This window comes from Mytilus galloprovincialis, chromosome 12, assembly GCF_965363235.1.
Source record: "Mytilus galloprovincialis chromosome 12, xbMytGall1.hap1.1, whole genome shotgun sequence".
Taxonomy (NCBI): Eukaryota; Metazoa; Mollusca; class Bivalvia; order Mytilida; family Mytilidae; genus Mytilus; species Mytilus galloprovincialis.
In genome coordinates this window covers 59,946,482-59,959,798 of record NC_134849.1, presented here as the reverse complement: position 1 = coordinate 59,959,798, position 13,317 = coordinate 59,946,482, and the positions used below count along the sequence as shown (strand labels likewise).

Genomic DNA, 13,317 nt, shown 5'->3' with positions numbered 1-13,317 from the left:
TTGACTGTTGTCAGCATAATGTGCAGTAACAAATATTTCTTTACAATTTCATAAGATAAAAAATGTATGTAATTCAGTGGTGGTCATGTGTACTGTGTAGCATATTTGTTTTTCAGTTTTTTTTTTGTCAATAATAAGGCTGTTATTTTTCTTAGTTTATTTTCAACAAAGTTTTATGCGGTATGGTTGCTCATAGTTGAAGGCTGCACGGTGACCTATAGCTGTTAATTTTTGTGCAATTTGTTCTCATTATGAGAGTTGTCTCATTGGCAATAATATCACATCTTCATTTTTATATGTATTATGTTTCACAGTAATAAAATCTACTACTTTCGCTTTTTATTCTTGCCTCTAGAAAATTTAAAATATTCTAATTAGAAACAGTATTAATAAGATACATGTTGTCTAACAATGTAATGTTCATATAATAATGAAAAGGTTCTAGCTGTCAAACATAAAGTATGCCTTCTTTTCTGCCATTATACAGCTACATAGCAAATGTTGTGATCAGGATAGTTTAAACATTATGGTGAATGAGAGTTCAGTCATTTATTGCAAACTAAAGCTGTATGAAGGTTGTTCAGGTTTAATACTATCTTTTCAGAAATCATTCAACATGTGTTGTCGTCCTATTCTGTGTTGGTCAAGGCGATATAACATCTTTACCATAATGGACAAAATAAATGTACAAGGATTTTAGTACAAAATAATGTACAAAAGTAATGTCCAGATCTGCCACCTTTGTTGCTATTGGTGTTAACATTGAACAAACTATCTAATAAGCTTCTATCAGCGTAGCATCAAAGTATCTCCAGAATTTATTGTGGTCAGATCCTATATACTTATGATACATATAATTCTATGTAAATATGAGCAGCTCATAGAATACCCATCAACCAAAGAATAACTATCATTGTTCACTACAAAACACTAAAATCACTTTCTCCTCTATCATGTTATGCCAAAGTCACACGACATTACAGTGTCACATGATGCGAATGTATCACATGATGTCAAAGTGTCGCATGATACCAAAGTGTCACATGATGTTGAAGTATCACATGATGCCAGTGTCACATCATGCCAAAGTGACACACAATGCCAAAGTCACATGACATTACAGTGTCACATGATGCCAAAGTCACATGATGCCAAAGTAACAAATGATGCCAAAGTCACATGATGCCAACATCACAAAGTCTGCAGCATTCACACCATATCAAGTTCTTTCACTTTCTCCGTTACGAAAACTTTACTTTTGATTTTTTTGGCAACATCGGTTGTTGTTATTTCATGATGTTCATCCCCGGAGTTACGATGAGATATTTCATGAATGGTCTGAGAAGCTAGATCTGGATCAATGGATTTACTACGATCACGATTGGTGTGGAATAAACTGGCAGCATCTCTAGCTGAGGCCCAGGACATTCTACGAATTGGTTTCTTAGTCAGTCGACTTGGTACTGCAAACATTGAACTTGGCTGTATTACGTATCTGTGGAAAAAAGAAAACTTTTTATCTATACAAATAAATAAAACATGCCTTTCATGGGAACATTCTTTATTAAAATTAACCTCTTATTTTATTTATAGACATTACCTTCTAACAGAGTTCCCAAATAGTTGTGTATTCAATGTGAAGGTTGAATATATAAGTCTAATCACATGACATTTTTCTATGCATTGTTTTTTACAAAGGAGAATTAGGCAAATGTAATCATTTAAAAAGATTTCCACATAAAAAGATAACCATTCTTTTCATGTTTGAAGCTCTTGTCCTATAAAAACTTTAATAAGGCCTAGACAACTTGAATTGTCTTATACTATACTTACATGAGATCTCCCATTTTCAACTTCCTGCTTGGAGTAGGATTCAGTATAATGTAAGAGACTGTCTTTATTGGTTCACCTCCACCTGTAAAATACGTAGATATATTTATTAAACAAAACAGACTTGCTTATCTGTTTACCTGTAAAAATGGGGGAGGGTGCTAGATGACTGAGTGGTCTAAGTAGTTCATCTTCTGTATCACTAGCCTGATAATACTGAGGTTGTAAGTTTGAAAGCTGCAAATGGATGGTGTTAGCAACTTTAATTGAGTATGATTGTCAGTGTACTTGCTTAAGTATCATGGTTTTCTTGAGAAGATATAAAATGGTATATTAAATTAATATTTTGCAATACTTATTGAATTAAATATTAAATGAAAACTGTAGATTCCATGAATTGCAAGTATTAATTTTTTAGTCAGTATATGAGGGTCTGGATAGAGTTTAAAGAACTGAGAATATGGAGAATAAAGGGCAAAAATATTACAAATAAAGAAAATTAGATCATGAGAATAAAGAATAGAAAATAAGAGGTGCTTAAGGATGTACTTAGGTGAGGTTTTGGAATTTGTGTCAAATGTTCGGACTCCTTGGTGTTTTTCCATACAATACAATGTAAAATATTTTGCCGCATAACACCCATTAATTTTTTCATATAAAACTTAATAGCTCATGAAATGTCATTTACCAAAATTTTAAAAGATTCTTAATTTTCTTTCTTTTGTTTTGAGACCTAATAATACCAATGCAAATATAAGGTAAAAGTCCGAGTCAGCCTTTTCCCGCCATATTTTAAATCTCAAATATCTCGAAAAGGAGGTTCATGACCTGTCAATATTTTTAGCTTATTTTTATCCTTGATTGATGCTCTACCAGTTTATAGTATTAATTTTAACTTCTTAATTTATTAATTTTCACCTAACCTCACTTAAGTACACCCTTAATGTAGATAAAAGAGCATAATGGGCAAACAAAGAGTAGAGAAAACCAACCTAAAAAATGAAAGAAACAAGAATTCCCCACTCACACTATCATTTTCTATATTCAGGGGACAATGATATTGGGATAAAAACTCTAATTTGGCATTAAAATTAGAAAGATCATACCAAAGAGAACATGTATACTAAGTTTTAAGTGGATTGGACTTCAACTTCGAATTCATCAAAAAATACATTGACCAAAAAACATTTAACCTGAAGTGGGAAAGACAGAAGGACAGAGGGACATTCCAACGAACCCACAGACAGAAAAACATAAATGGGGCATAAGAAGAAATAAAGACCCTAGCATATAATTTACCGTAGCTATCTTCATCCATGTGTAATGACTTCATACGATTTCTGATTATTTCTGTCACATCGTTCTGTTCTGATCGCTCGTAGAAATGCCTGACGTTTATTGTTACTTTACGTTCTACACTCCTTCCTTGTTTCGAATTATTGTTCTCCCCTGCTGAAGTCTATAATTAAAAAAGTTAAAGTATCTTTTATATTATATAAAAGTAAAAGTTATTATAAAATGGTCAATAATGTCTACTGTAAATTCAGAAATTATAGCATGAATTTATTATTGTGATTTTGTCATTTCAGAGTTAAATGCGATCTTAATTTCTGCAATACTAGGAAAAGTCCGGTTTTATTCATACAAAAAATTCCAATTTTTAATTGTTTTAATTATAACCTTGTCACATAAGGATAAAAACATTGCAATAATTTCTGAATTCACAGTATACTGCTTTTCATAAATTTTGCTTTCATTTGGTCTTTTTTGGTGATAATTTGAGCAATATTGTATTTTCTAAGATGATGTATACTTACCGATTGAATATAAATTATTTTTTGATGACTCACACAGTTTGTCTTCAAGTATGACAACAAGTTTTCTTGCTTTTCTACGAATTTGTGAAGTCACAAAAGGAGGAGACAATTCCTGATCATATGACATTAAAGGACACAATTTTTTGCAGATCATCAAAAAATAACAATAATGTTTGCTTATATTTCATCTAAAAATCAATATAGCAATATATGGATTCCACCATCGAATCTTGTGAATTTCTGGCCGTTACCCATGAAAAATCAATCAATTTGATATTTCTCCATTTCTGGCAATTATATTTGAAATGCTTGAACTTGTCTGCAAGCCTTGTGTTTTAAATTTGAAAATTGATTTTTGTCTTCTTGATAAATATGGTACGTATCTGATCTGATTCACTGATATAATCTTATTGTATCATAAAAAACCGCGGATCCAGAAATTTTCATAGGGGGGAGGCCAACTGACTGCCTTGGAGGGGGCATGCTCATGTCAGGCTTCAGTGATTCTCTAAATAATCAACTAAATTTTTCTCACAAAAGGGGGGCCCTAAGTTTGCCTCTGAATCTGATAAACATATAAAGATAACACCTTACCTCATCTAAATCATTGTATGCACGTTTTCTTCTCTCTGTTCGATATATAGCAATGGGAATTTCCCCAGTAATTGTACATAATCCTTTATACAAGTCTCCATACGTTCTATATTTGGCAAGAATTTGTCTTTTCACTTTTATCTGTAACACAAGATAATGTACTCATTGGTTAAGGCATATAAATAAACATTATTGAATTCAAAATTAACTCAAAATTACTTAGAGTATAAATGCAAAACTTATTATGGTCAACCCATTTAAATACAGTCTTTGAGCAATCAGATCTTTCAGCTGGGAAGTGATAACATAAGCATTAGGACTTAGGAAATGTACAGAAAAATGCACATATTTTAAAAAATGCCTGTCCCAAGTCAGGAACCTGTAGTTCAGTGGTTGTCTTTTGTTCATGTCTGTCATATTCTTTTTTTTTTGTAAATTGTTTTATTCTTATAGGAAGCCTTTTGCTTTCTCAATTGAATTGTTTCATATTTGTTTTGGTCAGAGTCTTTAATAGCCGACCATATGGTATGGGTTTATCTCATTGTTGAAGGCAGTACTGTTGCCTATAATAGCTTAAATCAACTTCATTTGAACTATGGTGGATAGTTGTCTCATTGGCAATCAAACTACATCTGCTTTATTTTATTCAGAAGATTCAAAGTTTTGTGATAAATCCACAAATCGCATGGTTTTTTTTCTATAAAATTCAGAACTTTAAATATAACTCACACTTGATAAATGGCCAGAATTCTGTTCTGCATCTATTCCCAGTAATAATCTGACAAACTTAATTAAATATCCTTTTACAAATGTCTGAAAAATAAACATGGTCTGTTTTTAATCATGTTAATCAAGATTCACTTATTTTCAATCACATTTTTTTTTAGAATTACCACAAGTGTACATTGTACTTAGATGTTTTCATTCCCAACATTCAGCTGTTATCAATAACATATATTTGACTTTGAGAATTCTAAAGCACAATTTTTAATTTTTATAATTAACATCATTTCAATAATTTTCCTTAGCTTTTAACTAGTTGAAATTTGACAAGATAACAGTTATTTTCTTTTCTCTATTTTTGTCATTGTGTTAAAATTTAATTGCTGGGATGGAATTTTATCATAATTGTAAAAATATGCTATTAAAAGATTTCCAAATTCAGCAGTCCAGAGTACAAAAGATAAAAAAAAAGAAATGGAAAAAGACAGATCATATAAAATGTGGACTTCTAACTTACTTGGTACAAAAGTGTGTCTAACATAGCTCCACTTAACACATGACCAGCAGCAAATGGTAATCTAAACAAATGGGTCAGTATACAGTTGTGTTCTTTTAGTTTCTGAAAAAGACAATGAAAAACAACATTACTTTATTGTGTTCCTCTCGTTTCTTAAATAGTCAATGACTACTACTATAGAATATTCATTTAGTTTTTGAAATAGTAATTATCACTGAACTAGTAACATAATTGTTTAGGGGCCAGCTAAAAGACTCCTCAGGGTGCTGGAGTTTCTCACTGCATTGAAGACCTGTTAGTGGCCATATGCTGTTGTCTCTTTGACACATTCCCAATTTACATTCTCAATTTTATTACAAAATTTAATTGTTCCTATATATAGTTTCTAAAATAGTCTATACAAAGTGTGATTCTTTATAGTTTTTGATATAGTTCAAATTCAATAAATGTTCATTGTCAGAAAATATAAAATTTGTTTGTATGAGCTTTAGAAACAGGACCAAAAAGGTAGACTCATGCAGTTTCTACCTCAAGCGGCCAGCATGAAGGAGCATGAGTACAGACTGGTTGACTCAGAGTAAAGAATAATATTTCCAGGTAGGGCAACATGTTTTCCTACTGACTGATAACATGGAACTCAAAAATCTGGCTCAGCATGTTTGTCTAGTATAAAGCTGGTTTTATACTCATATCACATTAGCCTGTTTTTGTCCTGAATATGGCTTTGACTTGCACTAGACATTAAGGTGGTACCCAACACATTCACTAAAATTAATTTAGCTCGTTTAATTTTCATAAAATGTTGTCAAAGTGTTTACTTTGACCCTTTAACAAAAATATAAAAATTTCAAAAATTTTGAACCAACCGTTTTGTTAGAAAAAATACACTGGTTATATAGCAGTTTCACCAGTTTTGATCATTGAGAAGCTTAATATTCCTTTTACAACACAACATAATTAAAACATTTAGCTGACTTTACAGAGTTATATCCCTGTAGTGTTAGGTAGCACCTTAATCAAGCGTCAGTATCCATCCATCAAAAGAATTGTGGAGTACGTTTTACAAAAAAGCTTGTAACCATTCAGATTGATTGTAAGTATTATGAATTAATCGAGACTAAAGATCGATCTTGGTCACAACTATTTTTGTGAAACCAGCTCCTGAACACTATAAAGGTAGAATACTGACCTTTTCGAGCCTGGAAATATTTAAGGTGTATTCATCGTTGGCTTGAAAATGCATAAATCTCATGTTATCTTTCTCTGATAACTCTGTTAAAATGTTGATATTTGGAAACAATCTGTAAAAATACATATAAAGTAAAATTATGATATGATATATGGTAAAAGACAAGAGGATGTATTTAAAATAAATTTTGTAAAATTCTTTTGTTTCCAGTGCACTAAGGTACTTGTTATTTCACATTAAAAGACACAGTCATGTCTTTTGTTGTTGAAGACCATATGTAGGCAGTATCTAATCATCTTTTTTTTTTTTTTATTATTGATCATTAATTTGCTATCTCATTTATGTATACCCCAAATCCTTTTCAATCATATGCTTAACATTGTTGAATTAAATTGTAAAATTGTGGTGAAACAAATTTTGTTTTTGGGCAAAATTCTGAAAAATGATCAAAAGGGAAAATTAACTCAACATTCAAATGTAAACTCTTTGTCACGGTGACTGAAACTGTAACATACTGGTCAAATATTGTATTTTACTATTTCAGAATCAGCCATTTTACAGATCGATGTACAAATAATATCATGCATTGTTTAGTAAATTGTAATTAGTGAATAATAAAATTGAGAAAGACATTTAAGGTGTTACAAAACATCTTAATGACTAAAATCAATTTGGCTCTAATTTTCATTAAATTTTGTCAAAATATTTACTTTGACCTTTTGACAAAAACATAAAAATTTCAAAAAACACACTTTATCAGAAAAATTTCTGGGATTCATTAAGCAGTTTAAAAACACTAAATTTGATCATTAAAAAGCTCAATATTGCCTTTTGCTTAACAATAGAGCGGGATTTAAATGTTTAGCTGAATTTCACAGAGTTGTCTCCCTATAATGTTATGTTTAATGAAAAACTTAAATGTATTCTAAATCTGAATGTGCATATCTATTAGAATTAAGACTAATTTTAATCTAATATCTTAGGGCTGTTAAAAATATAAATGTATAGTGATTTTACTACTTGACAACAGTATTGTAAATTATATATCCCTTCTGATTATAAAACTGTTTAAGGGTTTGGTGAGCTTTTGAGGTGAATGACAACATATACCTGATATCTTATTTTAATTTAATTTTAAGTTAATTTATGCATACTTATGTATGGTTTGTACATTAACAATAGTTTCAGCGTCTACCATCTGTGTAGGATCTGCTGTTATTTCTCTGTTTACAACAATCAAATGACTAGCTTTGTTGATGCCGGCAGTTAATAAATCATCTATACTGAAAAAGAAATAACAAAATCTATACTACTAAAGGAAGAGACCAATTTCATTGAGCCGCATCTCCACTGAAACCATATTAAGTCGGTTATATTTGTGATACGACGTATAAATGGTGTGTTTTGTACTTCCTAAATTTGTCTTGTAACAATTTTTTTCCCACAGAAAACAGAGAAAATAATCGCATTTGGAGTCCAGTATCAATCCATGTCTTATACACTTACATGCATACTTAGTTGATGTACTGCTGCAAAATTCAACAAGAGTGCACACACTGAAATGTCTCGCCTCCTTTACTTATCATTGATATTATGTTGATAGTCCTAAATATAAAGCTTTATTACAACTGTCACATAAACTTTACATTAACCAAGAAAACTAAACATTGACCTTTGAACCATGAAAATGAGGTCAAGGTCAGATGAACCATGCCAGGCAGCCATGTACAGCTAACAATTCTTCTATACACCAAATATAGTTGACCTATTGCGTATAGTTTTAAAAAAAAAATAGACCAAAACACAAAGACTTAACACTAAGCAATGAACCATGAAAATCAGATCAAAGTTAAATAAAACCTATGTGACTGACATATAGATCATAAAACATTTATATACATCAAATATAGCTGACCTATTGCATATAGTATTAGAAAAGAAAAAAAAAGATGAAAACTCAAAAACTAAACATTGACCTTTGAACCATGAAAATGAGGTCAAGGTCAGATAAACCATGCCAGCAGGCATGTACAGCTAACAATTTTTCCATGCAACAAATATAGTTGACATATTGCTTATAGTTTAAGAAAAACAAACAAATATAGTTGACATATTGCTTATAGTTTAAGAAAAACAGACCAAAACACAAATAATTAACACTAAGCAAAAAACCGTGACAATCAGGTCAAGGTCAAATAAAACCTATGCGACTGACATATAAATCATAAAACATTTAAATATAGTATTAGAAAAAAAGACCAACACTCAAAAAATTAACTTTGACAACTGAACCATGAAAATGAGGTCAAGGTCAGATGACACCTGCCAGCTAGACATGTACACCTTACAATCATTCCTTACACCAAATATAGTAGACCTATTGCATATAGTATTAGAAAAGAAAAAAAAGATGAAAACTCAAAAACTAAACATTAACCTTTGAACCATGAAAATGAGGTCAAGGTCAGATGAACTATGCCAGGCAGTCATGTACAGCTAACAATTTTTCCATACAACAAATATAGTTGACCTATTGCTTATATTTTAAGAAAAACAGACCAAAACACAAATACTTAACACTAAGCAAAAAACCGTGACAATTAGGTCAAGGTCAAATAAAACCTATGCGACTGACATATAGATTATAAAATATTTCCATGCAACAAATATAGTTGACCTATTGCTTATAGTTTAAGAAAAACAGACCAAAACACAAAAACTTAACCATAACCACTGAACTATGAAAATGAGGTCAAGGACACCTACCAGTTGGACATGTACACCTTACAGTGCTTCCATACACAGAATATACTAGACCTATTGCTTATAGTATCTCAGATATGGACTTGACCACCAAAACTAAACCTTGTTCACTGATCCATGAAATGAGGTCGAGGTCAAGTGAAAACTGTCTGACAGACATGAGGACCTTGCATACCAAATATAGTTATCCTATTACTTATAATAAGAGAGATTTTTTTTCAAGTAGTCACTGAACCATGAAAATGAGGTCAAGGACACTGGACATGTGACTGATGGAAACTTCGTAACATGGGGCATCCATATACAAAGTATGAAGCATCCAGGTCTTACACCTTCTAAAATATAAAGCTTTTAAGAAGTTAGCTAAAGCCGCCGCCGGATCACTATCCCTATGTCGAGCTTTACGCAATAAAAGTTGCAGGCTCGACAAAAACTCTGTTTCAACACTTGCCCAATTGTACCCCATTTAGAAGGCATTTTCTTGTATAGTGAGACTTGGATGTGAAATTTTCTATCATAAATTGACCTTTTATAATTAAATATCACTAAAAATTATATATTTAAGCAATAAACCATAACTTTGTTATCTAGCAGAAATTACTATGTTCTCTTCATTTGAATTCAAGCATATTTACTATATTAATTACTAAAATTGTCAAAAGTGAGATAATTTTGATACAAAATTTTTAATCATTCTCAAATATATAAATTCTCAATATTTTTAGACGAAGTAAATGTTGTAAGGAAATTAATAACATTTTTCAAAATTCCAATATTCATTTGAAACTATACGGGGATATAAATGGTAAAACTTACCAGACTAATTTTCCCTTCATCCAGTAAACATGTGGAAAATGGGCTATTGTTTCTAAAAATAGCTTGCTTGGTCTAAAATATAAATATTCAAATATTAAAGAAAAAAGCTATAAAATTTGTGTCTTTAAGTTATATATGCTAATGTGTTTGCTAAGGCATGTGCTTTGATGAGTTACAGAAATAAGCAGTTAGGCCAAGAGCTCATGTGTCATATGCCTTTATTGTGCATATTAAAAATGTTGCAAAAGTAAATGGGATAATTAGAAAACATTTAATCAGGAGAAAATGAATTAACTCTTTAGAAAAACATGTACATGATATTCAGCTACCCTTTATCATATAAATATTGTGTCAAATATGAATACTTAAAGTACCATAGCTCTGGAACGCTAACCACTAAGTTTTCAAAATCAAAAGAGAGTCTATATACTAAGAGGTTTTCCTGTTTGAATAGTTTTACATTAGTCATTTTTGGGGCCCTTTGTAGCTTCCTTATCCGTGTGAGCCAAGGCTACATGTTGAAGGCTGTACTTTGACCTATAATGGTTTACTTTTTACAAATTGCTTGGATGGAGAGTTGTTTCATTGGTACTTATACCCCAACTTCTAATATATGATCTTCAATTTGTTGTAATAAGCAACTGTTTGATTGTTTACACATCGTTGTCAATATAAAGGAATTTGATATGACTGTCATACAAGTGAGAGGTTTAGCTAGCTTTAAAACCCGGTTTAATCCACCATTTTCTAAACAAGAAAATGGCTGTACCAAGTCAGGAATATGACAGTTGTTATCCATTCGTTTGATGTTTTTGAGCTTTTGATTTTGCTATCTGATTGGAGACTTCCTTTTTGTTTTTTCCTCTGAGTTCAGTATTTTTGTGATTTTACTTTTTAAAATAAACCAGACTCACTCGTCCTCTTCAAACATGAGTATGATTGGTCTGAGTGATTTAATGCTGATAAAACATGATCTCAATGGTAGGATAAAGTTATACAATCCTTGGTTAATACGCTGAGCTGTTAAAATAATCAAGTTCTGTCCCCATCTCGGAGCATTGGCATTTTTGTCGTTTACATGTAGGCAATCCTGCAAATAATCGTCAAAAGAATCAATACAGCAGATTTCATTGAGTGTGTATCCAAAGGTAATATCGTTGGTTAGCTTGCTTGTTAGCTGAACCGTGAAGTCATTGTTAGGTCAGGTAAATTACCCTCCTTTAAGAGTAGACTAGTCCGACAGATAACCAATCTATCTGTCTGTTGGACTAGGCTACTTCGAAAGAAGGATAGTATACCTGACCTGATAATGAATTCACGGTTCAGCTAACAAGCAAGCTAACCAAAGATACTACCTTTGGCTACATACTCAATGAAATCTGCTGTAACACTTGAATAAAGAAACTGTTATTTGTTAATGAGTTCAATTTCTCGTTAAAATGTCTACTGGAAAAAAAGTTAGTCACACAGGAAAATTTCTTGATATACATGTACAGTAGTACAAAAAATGTATAGTCTTGGTACACTATTGTTTCAGTTACAGGTGAAGGTTGGTACCTATTAAAAAGTTTAAACCTGCTGCATTTGTTTGCACCTGTCCTAATTGAGGAATCTGATGTTCAGTTGTTGATGTGGTTCATAAGTGGTTTTCCTGTTTTATATGGTTAAACACATGTCATTTTTGGGGCCCTTTATAGTTTGCTGTTCGGTGTGAGCAAAGGCTCCTTGTTGAAGACCGTATTTTGAACAATAATGGTTTACTTTCAAACATTGTGATTTGGATGGAGAGTCTTCTCATTGGCACTCATTGACAATATGTGAATGCAAATATGAACAATTGCACTTTATGAAACTTATGGTCCCTTAAAGTAAAAGAAGCCAGACATTGTTACTGTTATAATAATTTGAAAACATTTGTTAAGAATTCAGCTAATTTTTTTAAAATATGGATCATTTAAATATTTAATGGAAAAATGTGAACACCAACATCTCATAAAATAAAATTGAATATGAGGAAACAAAGTTTCTTCAAGCAACAATTAATGCACAGAGAATTACTCATAGATAAAGAAATGATTCAGGATGACAGCCAGTGATATTGTTGTCTTTTTTCAAAACTACCTCTACCGTTTTTTATTTGGAAAGTGCATATTTTTTAATGAAATTGGGAAATTTGTATATTTTATTCTAAACACATCTCCGATTTTTTGCTGACCTTTGCTGTCTTTTTTGTACTGTTTTGTCATGTATATTTTGGTAGTTTTCGGAGAAGGGAAAGAAACAGAAGCAAAGATGGTACTTAATGCATTGAAACCCACATGTGTTACAAACACCATGATGATTCTGATCAGAAAACTGGATCTCAAAAGTGCTTTCTAATATCAAAATAATAACATGAATACGATATTTACAAACATTACTACCAATGCCAACACTGTTTGGGGAAAATGTAAAACTTTTTGGGAGGAATTTTAAGCCATTTTTTTTAGTAATTGGGAATTTTCTCTAGGGGAAAAAGCCGAATTTCGGCTGTAACTTGTGGCAAACAATATCACTGACAGAAAGCCAACAGGATTAGTGAAAACAGAAATAGAGGCATCAAAAGGCCAATTTAGTCTTCAACCATGAGTAAGATGCACCACAATGCCGCAAGCTCTAAGTCACCTAGAATTTAGATTCAAATTTCGTGTTTGTTTTGGTGTTAGAAATTCTCAAAAATCTTAAATTTTCAATCTGGAATATCTTTTCAGAAGAATAAGAAGAAAACAAATGCATAAGAAGCATAGCTTTGTACCTCTCCCCATTTTAGACAGCATTTACTTCTCATAACTTTCATAAGGTGACAATCAGCATTCTTTGGTCCCACAAAAAATGTTGCTGGCGGTCTTCCTACAGTTAACCTACAAAAAAATATACATAAAAGTTAGAAGATAATTTGTCAAATAAAATTTGATCACATTTGAGTCATCTTTTCATCATAATATAAAAAGGTTGATAGTAAATTTTTGGTATGCATTGTCTATGAAAACGACAGATGGGTCAAAAATCAAATATTAAAAGAATGTGAA

At 31.5% G+C, this 13,317-nt stretch overlaps 1 protein-coding gene across 6 annotated transcripts in view; it reads right to left on the bottom strand.

Annotated features, from left to right (window-relative positions):
* Positions 1-326: 326 nt before the first annotated feature.
* LOC143054435 (potassium channel subfamily T member 2-like) overlaps positions 327-13,317 on the bottom strand; it is a 49,868-nt gene continuing 36,877 nt past the window's right edge. For all 6 annotated transcript variants that reach the window (XM_076227446.1, XM_076227445.1, XM_076227443.1 and 3 more), the window contains 11 exons: positions 13,044-13,149; positions 11,164-11,339; positions 10,250-10,321; positions 7,825-7,953; positions 6,671-6,782; positions 5,482-5,583; positions 4,971-5,054; positions 4,242-4,382; positions 3,130-3,289; positions 1,834-1,915; positions 327-1,495 (listed from right to left, as the gene is read on the bottom strand). In XM_076227446.1, coding sequence (XP_076083561.1) covers positions 1,210-1,495; positions 1,834-1,915; positions 3,130-3,289; positions 4,242-4,382; positions 4,971-5,054; positions 5,482-5,583; positions 6,671-6,782; positions 7,825-7,953; positions 10,250-10,321; positions 11,164-11,339; positions 13,044-13,149 — 1,450 coding nt within the window. In that variant the 3' untranslated portion in view covers positions 327-1,209. The remainder of the gene's footprint in view (positions 1,496-1,833; positions 1,916-3,129; positions 3,290-4,241; positions 4,383-4,970; positions 5,055-5,481; positions 5,584-6,670; positions 6,783-7,824; positions 7,954-10,249; positions 10,322-11,163; positions 11,340-13,043; positions 13,150-13,317) is intronic.